The sequence below is a fragment of the Opisthorchis viverrini genome, assembly GCF_000715545.1.
Source record: "Opisthorchis viverrini unplaced genomic scaffold opera_v5_477, whole genome shotgun sequence".
Lineage (NCBI taxonomy): Eukaryota > Metazoa > Platyhelminthes > Trematoda > Opisthorchiida > Opisthorchiidae > Opisthorchis > Opisthorchis viverrini.
The window spans coordinates 252044-277639 of record NW_008752123.1 but is presented as its reverse complement, the minus strand read 5'-3'; the positions used below and the strand labels follow the sequence as shown (position 1 = coordinate 277639).

At 43.7% G+C, this 25596-nt stretch overlaps 2 protein-coding genes across 2 annotated transcripts in view; one reads left to right on the top strand and one right to left on the bottom strand.

Annotated features, from left to right (window-relative positions):
• Positions 1-1399: 1399 nt before the first annotated feature.
• Positions 1400-17662, top strand: T265_11226 (hypothetical protein; the record flags this gene model as incomplete). Its single annotated transcript, XM_009177829.1, has 4 exons — positions 1400-1537; positions 10333-10502; positions 13560-13659; positions 17038-17662. The coding sequence occupies 4 exons, from the start codon at positions 1453-1455 to the stop codon at positions 17208-17210; spliced, it is 528 nt and encodes a 175-aa protein (XP_009176093.1).
• Positions 16981-25596, bottom strand: part of T265_11227 (hypothetical protein) — a gene marked incomplete at both ends in the record, with an annotated part of 18651 nt that continues 10035 nt past the window's right edge. Inside the window, one exon of the mRNA XM_009177828.1 lies at positions 16981-17174. Within this exon, the coding sequence (XP_009176092.1) occupies positions 16981-17174 (194 nt within the window). The remainder of the gene's footprint in view (positions 17175-25596) is intronic.

Sequence of the window (25596 nt, the reverse complement as noted above, 5' to 3'; positions counted from 1 at the left end):
ACTTGTGTGAAGTCTCCATGGTTTACCACGTAGAGCACGGGGTAATACGTGAACGTATATCCTTACCACAATTTTTGTGTGTAGTAGTCCTTCCTTTCTGGTGGTCAACCTGAAGTGAGCAGAGCTTGTTCAATCTGAACGCTCTCTCTGCATCTACATTAGAAAGAAACTTCACATACGTGCGAGTCGTGTTGGTTCTGGCTTCGTTCACATGTACTACTTAGCGACACTAATGGCGTGTGCACGATTGGATGCCCGAGGATTTATGCGTCCATTGTCGTTCCGCGAAATCCTGGGTAGAAGGATCCGGTGTGTCATCCACTGTTGGATATTTACTCAATCCGAGCGCACACATCGACTGATGTGTACGTGGCATTGGCTTCAACTGTGTGAACACACCAAAGTTTGTTCTCTCTCGCGTGTCCTACATACGTTCCGTCACCATTCAGAGATGGTGCCGTCTCATGTTTGCTGGACGCGTCTGTGTTGTTTTGGAGCAGACTGTATTTCGTACAGTTGTTCTCAATTGTGGATCAATAAATGCTCTCTGTCCAAAGAATTGTGGTGCAAACTAGAAAGAAAAAGTCCTGAAGGTAGCTTCTAAACTTCTAGCTATGTTTACTGCAGCTCGTTTTGGAGGATGAGGTGAGCGCGCCTCACTGCAGTTAACTAGAAACACTGGTTGATGTAGCTGCTAACTAAGTTCGATGACCGACTGATTGTCAGATTGCATTTATACTGATGGATTAGGCTCTTTAGTTTTAGATGTAATGGATTAATTGTGTAAATCTTATCACTAGACACGTTCCCTTTTCCCTATGTCTTATAATTGTCCTGCATCACGACTTTTGACGTTCACGCATTAGATATTGTTACAAACTCTTGGCGTATTATACCCAAACCATCGGTGAACGAAACTGCGGCAGCTACAACCACAGTACGACGAGTACGCGGTTATTACAGCTGACAATGATGATGATGACGATGTATTATACGGGTTTTCTGTGTTTGACTGCTTTTGTTGACGATTCGGAGGAGATTCGGGCCCTTCGAACTTTGTTTCCTTTCGTTTCAGAGGACCGACGATTCTATATTATTGATGAGTAGATAGTGAGGATTGTGTACCAAATCTTTCTGGAACGATGACCTCACAGTCACTCCCAAGCGCTTCCCGATTCATTGTTCTATTTGTTCGCCTGAAACCGCTTTGTTCAGGACCAACCACATTTTGGTACCTTCACTTTGTTCGGATTGTTTTCCACTGTAATTGACGTTCAGCTCATAAGGCCATTGGTTATTAGTTTATCGGAGGTTCTTATGTTTATATCGGAGCACTTCGATAGAATTATCGCCCCGGTTTGTGCGGTATAATTCTCCTGACCATTTTATCTTCCTCATTTTCTTAAGGTGTACAAGGCGAACACCAACCCGAGCTTCCCTCGGGGCGGGAAAATGTCGCAATACTTGATGAACATCCCACGTGACCAATACATAGACGTACGAGGACCCTCCGGCAACCTGCACTACAAGGGACTAGGTGAGAGCCTACCGTGTCTTGTCGTGTACAGTGTTATTCCTCCTTCTCTCTATGAGCAACCCTTGTTGTTTTGATGGTCAGTTTGGGCAACTTTTGTTTTGCGAGTCAACTGTCAAGGCGAGTGTGGTCAGCAGAGTTCAGAGTCACAGTAATCGAGTTTGTGACATTCGAGATGAGTTTGCTGTTGAACGGTGGTTAAGCAACTGCATCTCCGCGCGTAATTAGTAGGTCGTAATCAGTTTTTGTGAAGCCAAATGTACTGCTATATACACGTTCTTGCTATTGGCTTAGATCTGAGGGCAGGCAAACCTTCAGAGAGCTGCTTCGAGTTATTGCCAACCTAAACATTATGACTAACAATGAGCACCCTCACCAAGTTATGTTCTCTACGTAGAGTGCTTGCAGTATTCAGCAGATTGCTTAAGTTTCAGCATAATGCCACTCCCTTGTTATCATGCCATATCGATGTTCTCTATAGGTCGCCATTAGCTAACGACTTTAGTCAAAACCAGTAACCTGTCAGTTTAACCAACATTCGTCCCACGAGGTTGAACTGTCATCGGACTGGTACTGAAACGAGCTTACCGTAGCCGCTGAGTAGGTTGGCCCATGTGAGTACCTTGGGTTGATCGTACTAAACTGTACTCACATGAGGGAGAACGAGGTTCTTCCGAGTGATCCATCTGTCATTCGATCATTTGAGTACTATTTTTCTCGAATGAAACTAACACACACTGAGTCGTTGCCACTCGTCAATATGTATGAGATTCCGGTTAAGGATACGCACAAAGTAACAGTGTGCGAGGCTGTGCTGCCCGCTGTTTGAGTCGCAGAGTCATTGATTAAACCAATAACCTTAGCTTCATTGTGGCCGAAATGTCATAGGACGATTGGCTAATACAGCCGTCGCTCTGTCATTCTCAGCTTCACTTGAGTACACTTGTGTGGGATGGTGAAACAAGCGTCCAGTTGCAAATGTTTGATAGAAGCTGACGACGTCGGTGCTGACAAATGGGTGACTATATCTGGTTCGTTTGAGCCTCTGAAAAATACAAATTATTGGTAGAAGCCATCTGATTTGAGAAGAAAATTGAGTTTGCTTCCCTTCGCAAAGCCATGAGTCCCAACCCACAGAAGTTCCCCGTTGTGAAAATTTTGCCTCCTAACATATCCTGTGAAATCTCACATAGTGTGGTCAAGATCATCTGGCGGGGAAACGTTGGAAAAATCGATAATGCGAATACCGATGGCATCGATCAGAGGAAAAGCGGATAAATGGACTTTTAGTACGCGTAAACATGGATTGCAAAGGATGAACACGTCGATCGTCTGAGAGCTCTTCATAAGTTGGTGCCAAAATACACAAGCGATTTGTAAACAGCATGTCCGGTGGACTTTTGATGTGTGTGTTAACACGAGTCTCAAGGAGTTTGAAGAAAGGAGACAAAATCATCGGTTTGTTATTTGGGAAGGTTGACTTTACAAGATGGTTTAGACGAAAGTGAGTTTGTTTGATTGAGACTTTTGAAACCGAATTCAATTCCAATTTACCAAATATGAACCGTGTACCATGGTTACATCGGTTCCGGCTGTTACAATTTCGATCACTGAGGGGTGGGAGAGTGTGAGGCACATCCAAACAGTGGACGCTATGGCGTGTTCAGTTGATTTGGGAACTGGGTAGATTCTCATTGAAAGCAAAAGCTTTGATGCACGAGCGTCAGGTGGATTTGCGCGCTTTATCCAAAAGATCAATCGAAGCGATCTCAAGGTATTTTTCGACAACAGTATAGGAAGCTTATTTTTTGAAGTGACTTTACCGGTTCAGAACATGAAGGCCTGTAAGGTCATGTCATCACCATTCATTCAGCTGTAGCACCCACGTGAACCCGAAGGAGGGGGCTGGAGTACTGCCGGGTTGCCCAAACCTAGACTGGAGAAGTCGAGGAGCAGAGGTCGGGTTCGAACGATGGACTATCCGGTCAGTAAATTCGCGCTTCAAACACTGAGCCATCTTGCCTCGAAGATAATGTCATTCTAATAATGATGTAGGACCCAGAGAATGAGGGGTGAATAGAGAGCTGCAGACCAGGAGAAGCACGACTCAGAGGGTTACGAAAAGACGTAAATGGGAAAAATATGGCTGCCGAAGAGCAGGCATTCTTGGCCATTTCAGTAACTTCAGCGTCTAAGGCGCGTTTGGTCTGTATGCGCTTTGTACGAGCCCGTAGGCAAGCAGAGCGCGTAGACGAGTAAGCTGTGAAACACTGAATGGCGGCGTCATCGGCAATTGCATGCATACTCGAAACAATATGTGCAAAATCGGTTTCGACATAGAGTAAGACTTTATCAGAGGATAGGAGCAATCCTGTGGTGTCAATGTGGGCGCTTTTTAATGGGCGTTATTCTCTAGACTACTGGAGAGACGCGTGTATTTCGAATTCTAGAAGTATTGGGGGCATCGGTGTAGGCTATGGAGAAATCTCGAGAGGATTCCATCAGGACTGAGAGGCTTCCAACTGTGGACTGACGAGAGATTGTCGGAGGTTCTTTCTGGGTGATTGACACGGGCATCATTGATGTATTGCTGTCAGTGACGTTGGTTTTGAAACAGTGAGTGGCATCAATTTACTGAATACTACTTTGTTTGAGCATACGGTTTTGACAGCTTCGCCTTGTGAATTTGTAGGAAATATTTTGAAATTATGACTCGCGAAACCTGCAGGAAGTACAGGGTAAGTACCGTCGATGGAGTACTGTCATGCAGCTGCATCCACAAGTAGCTAACTGGTATTTGGACGTGGCAAAAGCAGTTACGAAACGTATTTGAATCGCATACCTTGGGTCAGTAAATTGAAGCGCAATTGCAAGCATGCTGTCCAATAATGCACGCCACTTTGTAGCGATAGGCAATTTGTTTAAGAAATGGTCCAAAACTCTGGAGAGGATATGGTGCACAAGTGCGTTTAATCAGACGATCATCTACAGCGTTTTTCTAGTTTTGTGTAAATTTGTGTGCACATTGATCGCATGCAATGATTGTGTAATCTTTCTGATTCCCCTTGGCTGCACAGCGCACGCGCATAAAAATGTCGAGCTGCCCTAGTTAATGGAGCAGTGTGTTTTATCTGCGTGGTGTGAACTCGTTGCTGCTGTGTCCCGAACCAGGCTGACGTCCATTCTGACAGGTAGCAAAGCTGTCGATATCACGCTCCAGCCAGATCTCATTTGGTTCACCCCTAGTGGCATTCTTCTCATTCGGCAGATGGATGAACTGTGTCAATTCGACCATATCAGCTAGAGGAATTTCCTCCATAGGCAGCCGTCAAATATTTAGATTTCGTGATATAAACACCGCTAATAAAAGTGCATAAGTAGAAAAGTGGAAAAATCACTGCCTACATTACAGGGTTGTGGAATCTCACTGGTCCGCTCTACGTTGTATTGAAAGTTGTGTGTTTTCGCTTTTGTCTGCTCACAGGGTATGGCGATGCAATCGATCCCTTGTCATCAGGGGCTCCTGTTCTTCGTGGGGCGTAGAATTTCACGGACAGCATAAATTTGTTAACTTCATCAGTTGGACCCCCTTTTGATGTGTATCTCCCGTGAATTTTATCGGAAATGCAAGGGCCGGAACACTGCCACGTTGCTCGAACATAGATGGGAGCAATCGTGAAGCCAGGGTTGGGTTCGAACCACGGACCTCCAGTTAGTCAAGTCTAACTAAAAAAGTCAACTATAGTTTGATTTCCCATTCATCCGATTCAAGTACGACTAAAGACTGCCGAATGGTGATGAGATCAACTGCTGAAAGTGATCCATCATTGAGCCCTTCCAGCTCCGACTGATTTAGTTCTTTACCCCAATTCAGTTGTCAAGGTACCACGCGTTCGCGGTTTGTTGAACATCTGATTGTCGCGTTACGTGGTTTGTGGCACATTCATTACGCAACCTACCTAAACATTGATGTGCTGTTTTTTTACCCATGTTGCTATAGTAACCAAACGAGTGACTGCCGAGTCAGTTGTTTATTGCGATATAGCCTGCTAAAAATAATATTTGACAAATATAGGGAGTATCTTACGTGACCTCTCTCTTTTTCTCTACTACGACCTTATGTCTATGCACATCGTTCACGTACAATACTGGCTTTTCATCCCACTAAATCTGCATTTTTTTCGAAACTATAATAGCATGGGACTACCGTTCCACATTGACCACATTATTGAGAGCCTAATTTTGCAAGTGTATGAAGAGGTGCACAAAACTCAAGTGTGTAGTGAATTAGCGACTGATTTTGGAAATGAGAAACGTCATACAGAAAGCCATAAATAGCTGCGACTTGTGATACCGCAAAGTAGGCTTGGAACTGGACTTGGGACCCGGTGGAGCACTTTAGATTCCGATTAATAGTGATTGAAAGTGTTGCGGACATCTACTGGGAAATGTGGGTCTAGACTAACGGAATGGGAAGACATACTTCGCGAAATGCCAACACTGTCCCATACTTCAGCAACTCTGGACGTGTTTACAATCCAGAGGAAAGCTTGCATGCTTTCGCAGCAATTTTCAGATAAATCGATGCGGGTTGGAATTTTTAGCCAACTATATGGACAATCTGGACGCTGTTCTAGTTCCGCTAGACAGGCTTGTGGAATTTCTTTTTTTGGGCACGTTCGTGTAGGTGGTCCCTCGATTACCCCAAATTTAGTCTCCGTTTCGGTTTTCGCCACGTAATCAGTGTAACAGTTGCGTTGGCAGAAATGCACGGGTTCCTGCGGGCGCCTGTCATTACGCGCTTCGTGTGAGGCAAGCGCTGAATATTGCTTGGCATTCATACTCTCTTATTCCGTCTCACCGTTATGACTTAACACTACTGCCATATCCCTTGATAATTCTGTGGTACCTGAGTAGTGTTCTAGGTCGCATAATTCAATATTCCCGTAAAAAATTTTATTCAGCTTGGTAGCTTTCACTTCTCATTAAAAGAGCATGACACCCGACAGCGTCGCCGAAGCGCTTCCCGTTAGACAGTTGTGAGCAGGTGGAGTCTTCGGTAGCTGCATCACCCGGGTAATGATGAGATTTGTTCGTTGTGGCTGGTAAAAATCTTCCGAACCGATTGTGGAAAAACTAACATGTCCGAAAAAATTAACGACAGCGTTTTCTTGGAAGATACTCGATGTGGAGAAGGTAATCAGCTTTCCCAAAGAGGACAGTTAACAAAAGTGTAAAGCTTCGAAAGGCATTGATGAGGACGCGTTTTTCCATATACTATTCAATTTGTTCATTGTCATCTTGGAGACATATGAATCTACCAAGTTTACAAAGCTTTTTGTCAAGTATGCCACGGACAAGAGTAATCAAGCAATTTTCTGTGTGAATACAGACCATAGACTAATGCAAACTTGACGTAAATCGGGCCATCTGAGACTGTCGTATCGAATTCGAATTCACAAGAGAACACTAGGTGCAATTCACTCTCGAGCACATCTTTAACACCAAATCTTTCGATATAATGCCGATGTGTGTGTGTGCGTGTGTCTATGAATAATCACATGACTTCAACTGCTCTAACGGAATTCTTGAATCTTTGTAAAAATCATGCACAATAACAACGTTTGAAGATTCTGCACACGATACACCGTGAAGTGTGATAGAAGAGATCTAGGCGAGGAGGTGGGGATTTAAAGTATTTTAAGGGTAAATATTCTTCGTCGAAGTTATCTAGTCTCCCGATGAAGTGTATCTTTACAATTTGAAGTTACACCTCTATCCAATGGGAGACCGAGAATATTCGAACTCACTGACTTTAGTTCAAACAATGACTTATCAGATTACTAGCAAGCTAGTATCTTATCAGTTCTTTGGTGTACCAACGGCTTAATATTTCAAATGTTGACTTAGTCATAAGTGGTTTCCACACTATATTTATAATGCCTGACTATCCTGCCAATGTTTCCGGGTTCGGCATGTTTGGTTTACGTTTTTCTGTGCTTCACTTACCTGAGACGTGGCTATGGAAGTAAACCATGGTTTTAGCGAAATGCGAAAACGTCGTATTGCTTGTTCATCGCTTAAACACTGTGTTGCATTCTCAAGAGTTGCGGGAAAATGATCAGCATCCCCTTATGTAGTGGGGTAGCGGTAGCAGTATCAGACTCCAATACTCTTGTGTTAAAAATTAAGGTTCCAGGAACTTATTATCACTAGCCTGCCGATAGTTTCGGCAAGTCCAACAATCATTTCATCCCAGGGCTTCTCAGACGTTATTGTGACAGTCAGACGAGTGTTAGAAAATTTGAGTGGTAGAAGTTTGTCTGTGTTTGTGGGCCTAAACACCCCACTTTCGAAATGGAGTTAGTGTATCCATCCATTTGAGTGGTGCAAACACACCAGACTTGGTAAATAAAGGTATTTAACGAAATGATTTAGTCTATTGGTAGTGTGAGGAGATTTGGGATTTTTGTGGGATTTCGTCATGTAAGTGGAGCCAATCTATGCTGAAATGCCGAGAAGCACTGTACAGCTGTTTCATCCTTATTGGGAATCATCAGCAGTGCGCATCTCACGAAACTCCGAAGAGTCTCGAACCGGCAACCTCCCGGCTAGTAGTTTGAACACTTAACCGTTCGGCCACGAGTAGCTGATCAGCAGTGTGATTAACTCACACTTAGTCAGGACATAGCGCCGCTCATCCTTCAATCACGGGATCCAAATCACGCGGTCACACGTGTTGACTGGCTCCTGGAGCAACGACTTCTCAGATAGAAGTCTATCTGCTGAACTGTTTGCTGAACTGTTTAGCTAAATGAGCTCTCGTCAGTTACAGACAGTTACAGGCTATGCGTCATGTATCTCCATTCAACACTTACAATGTCCTAGTTCATCTGTAACACCCTGTCGATGCCCGGCTACCACCCTACCCGAAGGGAGCACGAGGGCTGGGTTACTCTCAGGTTGTCCAAACCTAGACAGGAGCGGTCGAGATGCAGGATTTGGGTTCGAACCACTGACCTTTGGTAAGTTCGTGCCTTAAACACTGAGCTATCTACAGTGTCCTAGGGGATAACCCGTGTAGACTATAGTAAGACACACCAGCCAACTCAGCTGTGAACTTGGGAACCACGCTAAAAGCCTATTCACAAGTAACCAAAAGCTCTGGAATATCAAATTCTCTCCAGTGTGAATGAATTTTGCCTTCAAACTGCTGAAAGTCTTGCGGCCCCCTGGGTAGCTCAGGGTGCGAGCTCCTTACTGACAGATTGCCGGTTTTAGTCCCAGTTTGACTTTCTGATTGGTTACCTTTGGACCTGGGAAAAGTGGGCATTTCTTTGACTCACACTTTCTTGTTTTCTTAATTCCGTCTTACCGCCTGCACATTGGAATTTCTCAGCCGCCTTGAGTTCGTCCGGCTGGAACCCAAAAGTTGACTTGTGTCAGTATAGTACGTAGAGGTGACACTGGGATGGCAAGTTTTCTTCGACTAGTTTTCTGGAACACATCTGCTTTCAGGCCTGTAGAAGTCGGTTTTCGTTTCTGATCCGCCATAAACATGTACTGGTTGTGGCGTTAGTCACCATCCATTTCAGTTGCACACACCAGAGTCTGAAATCAGCCTTGGAACCCGTCACCTAGTTGTCATTTTGTAAAGATATCACATGCGCACAAAGGAGTTGCTGAGGTATGCTGGGTATCCTTGTTAGCGATGTTTCAGCTATCCCTTTTGCGAATTGACACTGTCTTTTACTAACTACTAATTCAATCGAGAATGTGCTGGAACTTTAATAGATTATTGTTATCGATTATCACTCACCTACGTCTGTGCGGTACTTTACGCAGCATACGTTTGAGTCGAGCCTCCTCTGTGTACATCCTTCGCCTTTCGTGCGCCGTATCCTGAAGTGCGCAGAATTATTCTTGATTTTTATATTTTAGAAGACGATTAGGTTGAAGGAACTGTTTTCGCCCTTAGAGTGCGAATTGTGTTGGGTTTCTCATCTTCCTTACTATGCTGATCAGGCGCCAACCGTGTCCAGCTGTTGTAATTTTTCCCAAGTACAATGTCTCATTTTCATAAAGGAAACTACTCACAAGGTTGGTGAAAGCCCTTCGACAGCCCACGACCAGTTTCGCCCCTCTTCTGGCTCATCAGATAGGCGCAGTCCCCGAGTTTCTGTCAACCTTATGTTTTATTTGAATCCATATTGAACTGATTTCGACAAATGCACTTAATTTCGAAGAAATTTGGTTTTCATGGGATTTCGTCTTCATCCCATGAGTCATATCCACTTGAGAATTTGCAAGGTTGTGTTTACAGTCGATAAGAACCCACAGATTACCGTAAACCGCGACAGTTCTTTGGCCGACATTTGTTGGTGGGCTTCATTTGGATTGGAACTCTGTAAAAGAGAGAGTTTTGTTGAATAACAAGCTGATCCTAACATCCATATTGGACTGATTTCGACAAATGCACTTAATTTCGAAGAAATTTGGTTTTCATGGGATTTCGTCTTCATCCCATGAGTCATATCCACTTGAGAATTTGCAAGGTTGTGTTTACAGTCGATAAGAACCCACAGATTACCGTAAACCGCGACAGTTCTTTGGCCGACATTTGTTGGTGGGCTTCATTTGGGTTGGAACTCTGTAAAAGAGAGAGTTTTGTTGAATAACAAGCTGATCCTAACAACTAGCCCAACAGTTGTGATGAGACCAAAACTATTGCCGTAATGAATCTTCCAATCGATCTCCCGCGGGTGTGGTTTCTGATAAACGTTACATTCCATTGGCAGGCGTGTTCGACATCAAACCAGACGAATCTAGTCCGGCCCAGAAGTACACTGCCAAGTTCGTGAACATGATCTGTGGTGGTTCCGGAATAACCCCCATGTTCCAACTCCTGTCGTACATTCTCAGTAATGACAAGGACATGACGCGACTATCTCTAGTTTTCGCAAACAACGTGAGTCGTGATTTCTGTCGTTCCAGAAGTTCTTTCATCAAACTTGTCTCGTATTCTTGTGCTGCCTGTTTTGACTTAGAAGTGTGCTTTGACTTCCGTTCGGTGTTCTTCCGTATGTTAATTAAAACACTGGACCAGTGAACCCGGAACGTTGCTTATACGCTCGTTAAAATTATGGTTTAGTTAATTATCAGGGTTTTAATGCGAATTATTTGGAAAGGACTGTCAAAATCTCTCGGGATGACGGAGGACCTTGGTGTAGTCCCATAACGTTGTCTCACTCGTTTTCTACTGTCTGGTCTTTCTATGCCAATCGATCATAATACCACTTTTATGAACCCAAAATGAACGTAAAAAAGATGTCTGGACGTACTGGTTTGCCTTCTTAGACAGTTCTATGATTTCAGCAAGGAGTTCCACAACCCTGTAGGAAACACAGAGCTCAGTTGCCACTTATTTGTTACTTTTTTAGCGGGTTTTTGGATTTACTAGAAAGAGAATCCATCATTCAGAAATGAGATTCCATGTCTCTTGGAGCAAGCTGGTGAACTTCAGGAATTCTCAGGAATATTTTTTATTCATCTGTGACTAAGCTCGTTTTATAAAGTCATAGAGTTCGTGCCTCGTCACTTAATACACTATAGACGGACTTTTTCCCGAATTATTTTTTGTATTTGTATTTGGCTCTCACCGAAAGAAGTGCTTTTTCCCCAACGAGATGACAGTATTATGGTGAATTAGTTGTAGATGGTTACGGGAATTCCACATTCGCATCACTCTCGTTTGAACAGTGCTCCCCCCGTCTGGGCGCAATTCTTTTCATCAGTCCATGCCAAAAAGGGGATCACTGGACTCGAGTTTCGTTCCCACTAGAACTCATCGAGTCCATTGCACCCCCCTTTGATGTGGACGCACCAGAATAATTACAGCAGGACAGGAGGGGGACCGTTTAGGCGAGAGTAATGTGAGTGTGAATTATAGTGAATTCTGTTGACTACTGACAACTTGTCTGCTCGGATTTGATCGGAGGAACGGTCTTTCTCATCTGAACTGCCCGTACCGGCTATTGGGTATTACGTTCCTACTATTTATACAGTTACTTATCAGAAAGTCACCACTGCATATATAAGTTACCGAGCACGGTTGCCTTCGCGGACCAACTACCTATGCCCCCATGTACCGAATTTCCTTTAGAGCACGACACGTAGAACAAGGACAAACACTTGTGCTGCATTTTGCGCGGTACATCGAGTGAGCAACCTTATGATGAGATGATTATTCAGCGAATGCAGTCAAAGCCAATTCCTGATTTTGTCATTTCTTTCGGAATATGACTGTTGCAATTGTACATCGAAATGAAAAAAAAACATTTCAGTGTTTGTAATTTCCCCTCTCCAGCCTACCCTTTTTCCTTCTTTCCTTGAGTGACCCCATCCCTAATTTTCATCGACTGAATATCTACTCACGTGGCCGCACATAGCTTGTGCAGCAGTTTGATCGATCGATACAGTGATCAGACTGGTTTTCTGAGGTGTGTCATTAACGCAGCCATTCATTCAAGTTTAGGAACTCGTAAATACGGTTTGTTCACTTTTAATAAAGCACACATTTATACGCATGTGTTAGTTACAGATTATTCGTATCAAAGATGTGCTCATATTATAAATTGTTGGAAAGCGGGCTTGTAAACCACGAATGTATCTAAGCCCCGTAATTCAATATGTGGCTATATCCGGGGCAGGAGTTTCATTGACCGAAATATCCGTATACTCAATCTGCACCGTCGAACCTAACCAGTCTAAGTTAATGACAAATTGCTTACAGAACTCATCAACACAAATAGTCTCGGGTCTGGCCGCTATCCCGAGTTGTTCATTTGGAAAACAGCATCCAGACATCCAAACTTGCGTGGTCTACCACTGTCTTAGAAGCGCTTGTTTTCAATAAGCTGTCATTCAGAGATAGCACTATCATACGGCTCTGTCCAACAGCTGTGATGCAGACTTTCTATGTATCTGTGCCAGACTTTCTTAGAAAGGCTGATCGCGTTCCCATGCCGCCAGTGATCGCCGATCCAAAATTATTTAGCGATTCATTTGCGAATGTATGGCTACTTGCCTAGACCGGACGCAACGTTGAATTCGACCCAGGGTGGAGCACTGACTGCAGTTGGTTCAGCTGTTTTGAGTGTTTTTTTGTCGGTACCTTATGCTGAACGATTTGGCCGTTGAGTGGTATCGATCGAATTAGGCGCAGGTGCACTAATCATGTGGTTTGGTTTGAGGAACTAAACAAGGAAAGTACTTCACATTGATTTTATTGACTGGTGCTCTTAACCAATTATATCGCGATTTCCCTTTTCTCCATAGTCCTATGTTATTTGCTTGACGAGAACACATCAAAATCATGTGACGTTTACTTATGTGCTCTAAATTACGATGGGCGTATTTAGCATAATGGATATTTTGTTGAAATTACTGCATTTTTTCACAATATCAGGCGAAGGGTTAAACTATTCGTCGGAAAACAAATTAGTTGACTCCATGGCTTGCATGATGGCCTATATAAACCCAAAACTAATACGAAAAATAGGCGTCATCTCGCAATTTGGGCTCTTCTGATGAGCGGCGCGTTTCCCAACGGGTCTCTTCTTGGATGGGTTGCTCTGATCTGTGATCCTATCTTTTGTTAACCTGCCGTTTGGTGAAATCTCAAGAATGAGCAGATGATACCAGTGGCCAATGTATTTTTATGGAAGGTTATTTCGGCTTTATGGACAGGGGTTTCATTCCGCATTTGTTAACTGGTGGATGAGAAGCTGTTGGGCAAATCTGGCGTGTAGAATGTTGAGGGAAGTGGTTACAGACAGAAAATGTTCGACGCTCGATTGCAAGTTATCTCATCTGTTATCCTCTACTTTCCATCTCTACATGCTTTCATCGCCATGTATATCGACCGCTGAGTCTTGCTCATGCCCACTTGATCGTCTTTTCCCCAACTCTTCCTCGATTTGTAACGGTCTCGGTCACTGTCTTTTTCGTTTTTCTTCGTTTTCAGTCTGAAGGTGACATTTTGCTCCGTGATGAACTGGATGCATATACGACGAAATTTCCCAATCAACTTCGCGTGTGGTATGTGGTGAAGGAGCCACCTGCAAGTGAGTAGCCATTCACTGGCTTTCCTACTTAGTTGGAAATCTGAGTGTTATTTCCGATTGTAGTCACTGTATCCGTTTCCGAAAGCGTTCAGTTCATCTGCATTTGAAGCAACACAATTATGACACTCACCGTGAATGCTCGTTGGACACCCGTTGAGCATCACTCCGCTATGTCATTCGAAGTACCGCGTAACCCGTGCGGATACTGAAATTACTTGTATTGTCCACTTTTAGTGATTCTCGGCCTATCGAAATCTTACAGTGTGAAAATGCTAACTGTTGGTCCTGTTACAACCGGTTTCCGATTTTTTTGTTGACAAGCTCTTCGACCTTGTAAGTAGTGTTTCGTCAAGAAAATATACTGTGGTATCTCGAATGTCGTACCAACATGAGACTGTCCTTGTGCAGCAAATTCAGTTGAAAGACAGCATAAACGCGTGATTCAATTGGGTTCCATTTGAGCTTCGCGTAAAACCAGATGAGTTTGCAAATGAGTATACTTCGGATTTGCTTGTGCTAACAGTGACCATGCGCTGCGAAGAGATTCATGGGGAACATTGAGACAACAATGTTCGTTTAGGAGAGGGCACTACGAAAGATAAAGGTGTGTGATGTCCTCCGAAGTGGCCTTTTTTGATAGTTTCCGCACTAAATTGTAGCTAATGGCTCAAACGAGCCTCCTTTTTGGTGCCAATCTGGCGCGTGTATGAACGGTATACAGTATTCCAGTGATGTCAATGGCTGGACACAAACTTGTGCATCCCAACCTCGCTGTCAGATCGTCGTTTGTTTGTGACGGTCTATGACGTCACAGTGGAGAGCCATCAAATCCATTAGTGAATCTTGCATTGCTAAACCAGTCTGCAAACATTCTGTCCCACCCCCTCAAATTAAGTAATACTTTCGACAAATACACACTTTTTCATACCAGTTTAGCTTTCAATGGAGATTTACCTGAATCATAACTGAATCTGGATGGTATTTTTCACAAACGAGAGATTCAGCTGCGATTCAGGTGAGTCTCTCTCGAAAACCAAATTGGCATGCAAATGAGTATATTGGTCGAATTTCGTTAATTTTAGGTTTAGGTAGAACATGAGGTTGGCGGCGCCTCGGCAAGTGACCGGGGTTGCTTTCGAACATGTTCGAACAGTCCCCAAGTCCATGGTTGGTGGTATTCTGAGGTAACGCTGTCACTCATTTTATATGGACTAGGAAGGGATTCTTATGGGCTGATGCCTGCAGATGGCCTGGATTCTGCAGCCTGCCAAAAAGTTATCAATCCTCAGGACTCTTATTAGCTTTCTCATTCACGAGCAGAGAGATGGTCTACTAATCAGTATATACAACGGTTTCCGCTGAGGTTCACACCTGAGCTGCCGTTAATCCCTTTGCGCTAACAGAACATCCTCCACCACGCAGAACGGAATGCCTGACATAAATAGCAGTTGGTTATACCGATAAAAAGTACTAAAACCGCCAATCCAAATCAGCTACGTTCACTTGGTGTACACGTGAGATACATCTAATGGTAAACTCAACAAAAATTAGGGCTCGAAGGGTAGGACAATTCAATATGATGCATACAAAACTGAATTTGAGGTAACAATGAGTATAGTGCACATTCCCACCCAGGGGCTTTCACCGCCCAACTCAATCCAGTTTCCGTACGTATTTTGGTGTTGGTGCTAACCACAAGACAGCAAGGTCTGTTTAGCGACCCATGTCAGTCGTTTGCGGTGCACATCGCAAAAATTGATGCTTTTGGTTGTTAGATAGCGAGAGAATTTTTCAAGTAGAGCCGTTACGTAATGAAAACGTCACACTGTGTGTTAGTATATGGCTCAACAATCATCATCTGTACAGCCTTAACTCTTATATGTGTATCTTACAACATATGTTATCTGTTAAACGTAACGCCATCTGCTAGGCTTCGTGTCATGCACCTGGTAGGTGAACTAGCAGTGTGCTGTGAACTGCTAGTGACCTTCACATAACCTTCAAGTACTGAGTTCCCTTGAGTAACTGGTAGGGTATCCAAAGTGCCGGTCGGTCAGAAGCTCCTTCCATGACCCTTTGTCTTTTGGAGGGGACTTTCGGATTTGGATGGCTCTGACAGACAACTTAAGCGGGAGACTTTCGCCCCATCAGATTATCTACTGCATCAGATTTGGCCGAAAATCGTACTCTATCGTATTGGACGGATTAATCGGCGTTCTGTCGTATGGCGATCGTTACGAACATGGCCGGGTGTTGCAAGCACTATACATGAGAAATAGCAGCAAACCTGCGGATAACACATTTACTTTACGGAGCCTCAAGGCGGATTTCTGCACACACTAGCGCTTACAAGGTATTGTGGGAACAAGTTGAAAGCCGAGGTTTGGGTGTAGGTCCGCCGTCTCTTCAAACTTACCACTTTAATCAAGATCTGTCGTTAGATGTCCGCTAGACTAACTGCTTCTTTCACAAGGCTATCTTCCAGTTGTTTTGAGCAACTGAAAGTTGCAGCTATTTTCCAGGCAACGGAGCTGAATTAACACCCTAAATGCCGCGGTTTTTGAAATAGGGCCACTTACAATCCTGTTTTTTACGGACACATGCTTTTTAATGTAACTTGAAAGGGTTGCCGGACCTGTATTTTGCGTGTCCATCGCAAAGCCATTCAGCTCGACATTTGGCACATTTGCGGCACTCTATCTTATTACAGCGCATTTGCGCTAGCATTTTGGCGCCCAAAATATCGATGAGAATTATAATAATACTGATTATGTCTTCTGGGAATGCTGCGGAACGGACTTCGTTGGATGTCTTGACCTTTTCCCTCTACGTCTAACGACAGCCGGATTATTTACGCCCAAAAAGTAGCCGACATCACGTGACATGTAAAACTATGATATTTTTTTGCTTTAACAACTCTGAATGATCGCCTCAAATGAAACAATGCACTCGATTCGTGTGGTCTTTTGATCAGCCTTAATTCGATCCCCAGTTCTACCGTGTGCGCCATCTCGTGAGTGCATACACTCCACCCTGGCAGAACTTGTAACTGGATATGGTGTGACCATCGATTTTTTGTTCAGTCGAACACTTTTATGGGAACCCGAACTTTTTACCCTGTTGCTCGGACTTGACTAAGGACCCAAATGCACCCAAGACAGAAAAAACACCGTTGGTCGGGATTCAAACCCGCCTAATGGATGTGTGCCCTGTCGGTTGAGTTGCGGCCAAGACGAGTTTGGGTTTCGGTAAGCAGGTTTTTTGCACATGGTTATGTGTATCCATTCATATCTCGGTGTCCTCCATCGGTAATTTTCATTGTCAAGACTGAGATGTGTCTTTCCGTTGCTCTATCCACTTTATCCCAACCTCCGTCAGATTGGACATACAGCTCTGGCTACGTGACGGAATCTGTTCTGTCTGAACATCTGTATCCGCCGGGCAACGATACACTTGTCCTGCTCTGCGGTCCCGCTCCAATGGTCGAGTTTGCGTGCTATCCGAATTTGGCCAAGCTGAATTATGCGAGAAATCGGATATTCGCCTATTAGACTGGTTGAGTTTCGGCTGCTTCGCTTTCGATCACAAGGCAAAGATTCGCGCCCTTTCTTGAGACAGCACTCATGCTCACCAAACTGCTTTCGCCCGCTCATGCTAAGGATACTGCCTGATCATTTGATTTGAGACATATCGCTTAGATGACCTTTTACTTACTGTTTGACCCCGGCAGTTAGCTGTCATATCTCTACGGATTTCCCTTGCTATTTTTCATCAGTTGTCATTTTTCAACAATTAGAAATACAACTTGGGTAATCGGGTATACAGTCCTCCCTCGCACCAATGGACCAATCGTTGGTAGTAGTGTCATGGGATGGTTTTACCCTCTTCTTAAGTGGTGATGTTCAAAAGCGCTATCCTGGTTGTCGAGGGTGTTTTTGTTTATCAGATGCTAGTCTTTTTTATTCTCCATTGGAACGAACAGATGGAAAATCGTCAGTTGGGGGCCTCCTGCGGAGCAGACACTTTCTAAACGCATTCAACTTTTAAGCAGAAGAAATTGTGCTGAGAATTATACTCAATATACAAACGATGCTAAACATTCGACGTCGTTGGTGGGAATTCAGGTCTTGAAAAGTTGGCACTTTTAAGATGTATCAAGAATTTCGAAGATTCCCAGTCCTCTGAGCAATGAAACAGAGTTGTTTGGTAGTGGGAAAAAGGCATCGAGCTTGACAGAATCTGTTTGGATCTCTTGTACTAACGACTAGATAGCAAAGTTCCGAAGCGTAACGACCGTGACAACAGCGAGAGATTATGTATCCAAACTAGCTAGGTGATTGTCTTTCATGCCTGCTCCTTGAAGTATCACATAGTGGATTCGTAAGGGAGGTACTATTGCACTTTTGGGATGGAAATTTCCACATTTCAAAGAGGTTCAAACTTCGGAAACGTTGGTCCGACACGTCACAAATGGTGGAGCTTTGGTTTTTAGGTTCCACTTGGGCGACCAAAAGTTGCAAGTCAGCCAAATAAGCGAAAACGTACCGAACTCACTCTGCATAAATGATACCCGGTTGGTGGGATCGGGTCGGTTAGATTGTCTGTATAGTTGTGGATTCATGTCCTTGTCTGTGTTTCTCAAGACAACCTATTCTGTATGTTGCTCTGTTGTACGAGTGATGATCAGTAAAATCACGAAGAGACTGGACCTTACCGTAGTGTGACGGTTTGCGCACCTCAGCGATCCATTGAGCTATACTGGGGAGTGCCCCCGTGACACTCACAGAGTCTCTCATACCAGGTTGGTCAATGGTTAGAGGTTTGACGAACAGTCTCCTGGCCCTCCAGATTGGGGGTTGGAACATGTGGAGACTTGTTCCGTAGAAATGGTAATGCATTTGCATTTCCCGCCAAACACCGCTGCCTTGCGGTTAGGCTTTTGAGCCAAAGGCTTTGGTTGAGGACCCTAATCGTCCTCCTGTCTAGGTGTGGGCGCCCTGGCAGTATCACAGTCCTCGTACAACCATGGTTGGGGCTGACAGGAAAACGTTCTCATTATCGATTCGGTCTTTTGACTGTTTCTCAGCCTGCCAAATGTGGCCATATTTTAACCCTCTTTGGCAGTATCCCTCGTACAACCATGGTTGGGGCTGACAGGAAAACGTTCTCATTATCGATTCGGTCTTTTGACTGTTTCTCAGCCTGCCAAATGTGGCCATATTTTAACCCTCTTGCTTCGCACTAGTGACTTGTGACAAATGGACGCTACGCCAATTTTTATACATGAGCTGACACAAGGGTTCTGGTACTGGCTGCTGATTGGGAGTTCAAGCCCATCCCTCTCCAGATACCTGGCTGTTCACTTCTAAGTCGAAGAAATCTGGTAGAATTTCGGCCCTTGTGCATAATATCTGTGTACTTCATTTGCTGCACCACTACAAATCTGTTTTGTTAACATCCAAAAGTGAGCAGGATTGCACGTCCTACGTATTCGGCGGATATTGCGCACCGTTTCGTTTTCGAGTCACTTACTAGCGTTTTTAAATGTGATACCGTCCCAGCGGAAAACTTCCTCCGTGCGAAGTAGGGAATAGAGGTTAGGCAGATGCCAGGAAGAAACCCATCGATGAGACAGCAATTTAACTTTTGCGAACTGTGCTACCTTAACATAGTGTGACCGCTTCCTATGAATACCGCTTCATCTGATTTTCAGTATATGTATGATTGTGAAGGATTTATTGTGATTTGTGTGTACGTGGTGTTGAATTCAATTTCCGACATGTGTGTCTTCCAGCGATTTCTGTTAGAGTCTTGTTTACTTGCTACCCGTCAGTGGCGTGATTCACTGTTCAGAAGCAATGTAAGTACCCAGCTATTTGATGTGTGACAATCACATCGCATGTATGTGCGGCACGTTACTTCTGCCGGTTTTGTGATCTCCACTTCACATGCCTCAAACACTACATTGATCTTGTGATGTTTCTTCTCACTCTTAGTGGTATCTCTTGCTAGGTCTCCTGGTTTAAAAGTTACCAAACTAAGCAGGGAATTATGAGGGCATCTTCATCTATTGTGCTTATGCCGTTTGCTGTGTCGGTGTTGATTACTCTACTTTATTTTTGACCCCATTTGAATAAACTTTTGCGCGGTGATTTTGAGGTTGGGTAAGACAGGTCGTAACAGTATGTCTAGCGGAATGAATGCATTTCTACCATTCTTGTGGTCGTATGATTAGCAATTATTTCAACCGTTTTTATTCTCGTTGTGAAAAATGGTTTATGGTTGTAGGTTGGGGGTTGATAGCACGTTCCTTGTACCCATAACTAGAATTGTATTCCTTCTATGTGTAGAACGGGGGCGAGATGTCTCAGTGGTTAGAGCGCGAATTTACTGACCGGAAGGTACTTTGTTCGAATCTGACCTGTGCCCCTCGACTTCCTCTGTCTATGGACAACCTGTTTCCTTCAGGTGGCATGGAAGTTGGGCATCGGATGGGTGCTACGGCTGAACGATGCGGCTGGTCTCGCACGTAAAAAAAATGGCAGCGGTAAAGTTGAGATGATGTAAGCGAGTAGTTAGTCTTACTATTAGAATAAATGATGGAGTGTGATAACTTCTTTTAGGAAAGTGATGGTTTCGTGTGTCTTTGAAATTTTGTCAGGTGTTGACTAGTTCTCTCCCAAAAACTATGATATGGTTATCCGGCCACGAGAGACTGGCTAGCAGTGTGGTTATCTTGCACTTAGACGAGATATAGCGCTAATCATCCTTAATAACGTTGTCTTGCCTGTTGACTGGCCTATCGAATAATGAATTCGCGGATGGAGAATTGAGCTAACCGCTCTACTGATCTACCGCTCTTGATCGGACGGTTCAAATTACTGGGGAGTTCACAGGATCGAGAGTCCCTGGACCTTCGTGAAATGCACACTGTTGATGATTCCCGTAGTAGGGCAGAACAGCTGTACGGTTGTTTCCAGCACGGCTTCACTTACAGGACAAAATTCCCAAATCTGAAACTACCAGTATGATACACCTGTGTGATGCCCCTCGCTTTCAGCACTGGCTTTTCATGCAAGGTGAAACAATTCTGGTTTTCTTATTTAGTTCCTATTCACCAGCATCTCGTTTAAAGAAAATCGCGTTGCTGCTTCATAACGAGCTATTTGACATTGTAGGCAATCTAATAGAGGGTAGGGCATACCCATATATAGGTGATGTATAGTTGGGTTCACTGGAACAACATACTAATTCGACCTTATTCATTTTGACGAAAATGCTCTTTCCGAGACTTAACCGTTTGTATTTGAAAGGAAGCCGTTTTATTACCTATTTTGCTCTATTCTAAACCACTGAAAACCTCGCTAACGTTTAGGATTTTTGCTGTCTAATTCGGCAAAACGAAAATAGTTTAGTTCAGTCCAAAATATATCACGAAACACCTGATTGAATGTACAGATGTTAACAACTACCCTTGAGAGGGTTACAGCATTGTCGGAAATTAATGAGTACTCAGAAATTTTCACATGCCGTTTCCTGAATGTGCACTCGGCGTAAGTCACGCCTTTCTCGGTTCACGCACCTCTGAGTGGAACTGGTAAATGCAGAGTGGATTTTTCTATCCCTGAACCTTCCTTTCTTCGAATCACCCGAGGCCATATATTTTCAGTCTGTCCCAAATAAGTTTGGGTCGAGCAAATTCCGCACCTCCATTCATTTTGGTTGTCAAGTAAGTTGTGCCTTCAAGGGGAATGCAGATCGATTATCCTGGTAATTCACCAGGTGTGGGACTCTGACTGTGCATTTCGCCCGAATGCGTATGAAAACTAACCCTTCTATTATTGGGCCTACCTGACCACTAGGGATTTTCGGCTGACCGGCTTGCCATTATTGGCTTATCATGAAATTTAATTTTTTATGCGGCGGTAAACCTGAGGACCACATCTCAAAGAATGATTAAGATTGGACGACAGGAAGTACAGACTCGTTTTTGGGTCGCAGGAGAGCTGTACTGTGTTTGCTTCAAGTAATGAGAATCATGGAGATATTGCGCATTCAGATCCCTGACGGTCTTTCATGCTTATTGCCTGTTTTGCGTAAATCATATTTGAACTGGACCGTATAATATGACGTACAAACAAACAAATTTCCACTTAACCAAATATATGATTTACGAGCTATTCAGTCGTCTCAGAAAATTAAGAGTTTCGGATGATTCTTCGAGCGGGGATCTTCCCATAAGGTACTTGTTTGACTAGGTCCAACTGGTGCTTTTCATTGGGATACCGTGGTATTTTCGAATGTACCTGTGTAGAACTGTTAATGCCTTACGATACTGTGCTCAAGGGTGGGACATAATGCGAGCTTCGTCATCCCAAAAACAAAATAATACACAGCCATGTTATATGCATAGTAAAATAATCCAAGTCAAGACAGCTAACAAGGTTATCAGATTCACACTAAAAGTCGATGAACTAAGTAAGTGTGACGTTTATTCACTCGGAAAGCCAAGTTGTTTAACAGCAGAACCGCATGGAAGAGGTCATGCCAACTACTCCTATCTGGTCACTCAGATTCTGAAAGCACTTGGAGATCCTAATGGATTGTATGCATAAACGATTAAATTTAGTGTTTATTCCAAATCATGTAAACATGAGATGAAATATCAGGAGCATTGCGTTGGTAGTGTTATTATCCATACCCGTATCCTGTCAACATCAACCTGCATGCATCTCATACTAACGAAAAGCTTCAGGATTGGAAACACTCCCAACTTTGTTGTATATAGATGATCGATCTCGGCAAGCTTGTAGAGGATAAGAGATAACTTTAAAAAGTGTATCTTGCGTCTTTTATAAGCATGCTTAGATCGCTTTTCAGGTTGGGAGTGACAGCCAATTTAAAGGTGCTCATACAGAGCTACAATACCAAGTCGCCCGCTGTGTTGACCTATGAGCTACCGGCACTGAAGAGGAAAGTGGGGAAATCGTGAGTGAGTTGATCATTCTCAGGGACACGTCACCTCTTTCCGGAAAATTACGTCAAAATCGTTTTGCAGCACCGAAATCAGATGAGCAGCCTAGCGCAAGCGAGATATTTGGTTACAAGGTGACAGTTAGAGACGATCCGCTTGAATGCTCCCATAAAACTGGCGCGCTGATGGTTGAATGGTACAGAGACATGAACACCCGTAGATACATTCAACATAATTCAACCACTATGAAGGTTCAAAGCAACATTTATACATCAAATTTTATCCAAGTTTTCGGGATAGATGTGGCAAGCATGCATCTCAACATCAAGTGCATTAGTTGCTCGTTGCTAGTCAAACCGAAGTCAGACAAATGAAGAGTGAGTTATTTCATTGAAGGAACACTACTCATAACGCTATACAGATCTACCGGCAGCCCACTGTCGGCTTCGTTCTTCTTGTGGCACATCAGTCAGATCCAGCTCGACATTTAAATGAGAAAACTTGGGTTGCTTCACAGGTAGAAACAAACGGACTCATTGATTTGCAAACTGAACGTCTTTACTTATCATCAAACCTAACGCATAAAGTGATCTGGAAAATCCGATATTTTACCATCAATTTGCGGAAAATCTGTGAACCAAAATCGTCACTACACCAAAAATGAAGAGAATGCCGCCAGTGTGCATATTCTTGCCCGATTAATGTCGTTAACTCGTGCGAAAAGTATTTTCAGCTGTTTGCAGGTGCAAGGTATCATTAGTTCTATCCTGCAAAAAGTGCGTAGAGTATCGTCACTGATGAGCCGTTAGAATGAATCCATCAAAGGGCGTATCTTAGTGGTATGCTTTTTAACCAGGACGTTCTCTGGTATCCCACTGATCGACTGTTTTGGATATTCGTCACTCAAGCTTAACAGCCAAAACAATCATACAGTAATTTAGATCTTCCCCCCTGCCGTATATGCAAGAGCACTTGTATCAGCCCGCTGAAGCCCAAGTTAATTCGGGATTTTCCCAGACAACCAGTGAAAGCGCTAGACAATAAGCTGTATGCAGGTGCAATTTCTTAAAAAAACAAATCCGTTGCATCTGATCTCACATATATGTTATCGGTAAATCACAATAGTGTGCCACGCTAGCATGTGGGCGAACTGCCCTACCGGTCGATCGATGCACCTGTCTATGCAAACCAAGTTTAAGGCGGGTCTGGTCATGTAATGGTTGAGCGTGATGAAAAGGCTGTATTTCACTGTGATCAAGTCAGCCAATCAACCTAACGCTACTTTGGTGACTTTCACTGTTTATCTTCCAGAGTGTGTTAGTAGTGACACGATATGACGACGTAGTTGCTTTGCACACATACAGGCCACCAAACCAGCTGAAATGAAATCTGGAGTGCTTGTTTGAAAGTAGACGAGACCATGGAAACACAAACATCTAACTTCAGACCGAAAAGCTTCAAAGTTTCAACAGAATCCCGATGTCTCCAGAACAGTTTAGGAAAGTGCAAGGTAATTGACACATACCTGTACAGCTAAACAACCAATTCCAACCCATCCTACAAAACTGAACCCCGCATTCAATTTTTTGTGGCGTCTCCATCATAAGTAGGCTCATAAGGATGACAATTCTTTGGGGCTGTTCTGTCAAGCTCATAAATGTTGGGCACGGTGCGTTCTGATTGCTTATTACATTTTGCCAAAAAGTTGACGCCAAAACAGCTGCGTCTTTGCTTACTGATCACTGCATCCATGGGATATTAAATGAATCTCAGCCTTCGTCTGCTGTGCGGACACACTCTGACATTCGAAACTAGCAATAAATTGCAAAAGCTCCACTCCTTACTCTGGAACCGAAATCAAATTCAGGTTTAGTTGTCGGTTAGCACTGTGCAACTGGATGTGATCAAATTCAGGTTTAGTTGTTGTCGGTTAGCACTGTGCAACTGGATGTCGCTAGCTGTGGCTTGTGTAAATCTTCATTATAACGAGGTTGAGATTCACTTCACGTTGTAAAATTTTCTGAGAGTTGAACTATGGACCATCATGACTCTGTGACGTACAGCAGAAAGGTAGACAAACGTTGTACACAAGTAGCCATAGTTAGCTCCTACTTATTTCCTAGTTATTAGGAACATTTTCTGGAATTTTCGTCCTATTGCTGTTACAACAAGAAATCATGAGTCACCGATGGCTTCGAGTACCCTGGAAGCAATGCGGCCATGCTTGCAGTATTCTGCTTGTATTCTGAATGATCGGGACGGCCAACCTTATATCCTCGTGCCCGTGGCTAGCCTCAGAAGATCACTGAGTTGTTCACCGGAATATTGAATATGCTAGACAGAAGAGAACGGAAAGGCTCACCGACGTTGCTACTGGTGGTTTCAGCCTCACAGTGGAGCTGAAACCTTCTGTCATCACCGATTCTTGCACGCAAAAATTTTGACACCAATTACGGCACTGAAAGCATCGCCCAAGCCGGTTACCGTGCAGCAGCATTCCGATCGCGTTGCTGTCGACATGACCATATTTCTCCCGGCGATCGGAAGTGAGAACGACCCCATTACAGTGTGGATTGAGTAACTGGTGTCAAATCTTGTAAGTGAAGCAGTGAGGTGCTTGTATGATAGCGTATTTCATGCTCTTCCAACGGGTGTGTGCTTTTTTGCTTTTCCATTCTGATCATATTCACTTCTGCGGAAAATGTGCGCGTCCCTAACAATCCATAAGAACAGAAAATACGTTGTCATCCAGACAAAAACTGGCTGACGTAACTCACTAACGAACTTTTGAGCCAAACACAAGCTACTCCGTCGCGAGCATGCATCGTGATGGTTATTCCCCATCCTCAGATGTGCCCCGATAATCGGGAGATACTGCACAGATTTCAAATATCTGGACATAAATAACCATCACGTTCAAAGAGCTATAGTTCCGTAGTGGATAACGCTAGCAAATACCAGTT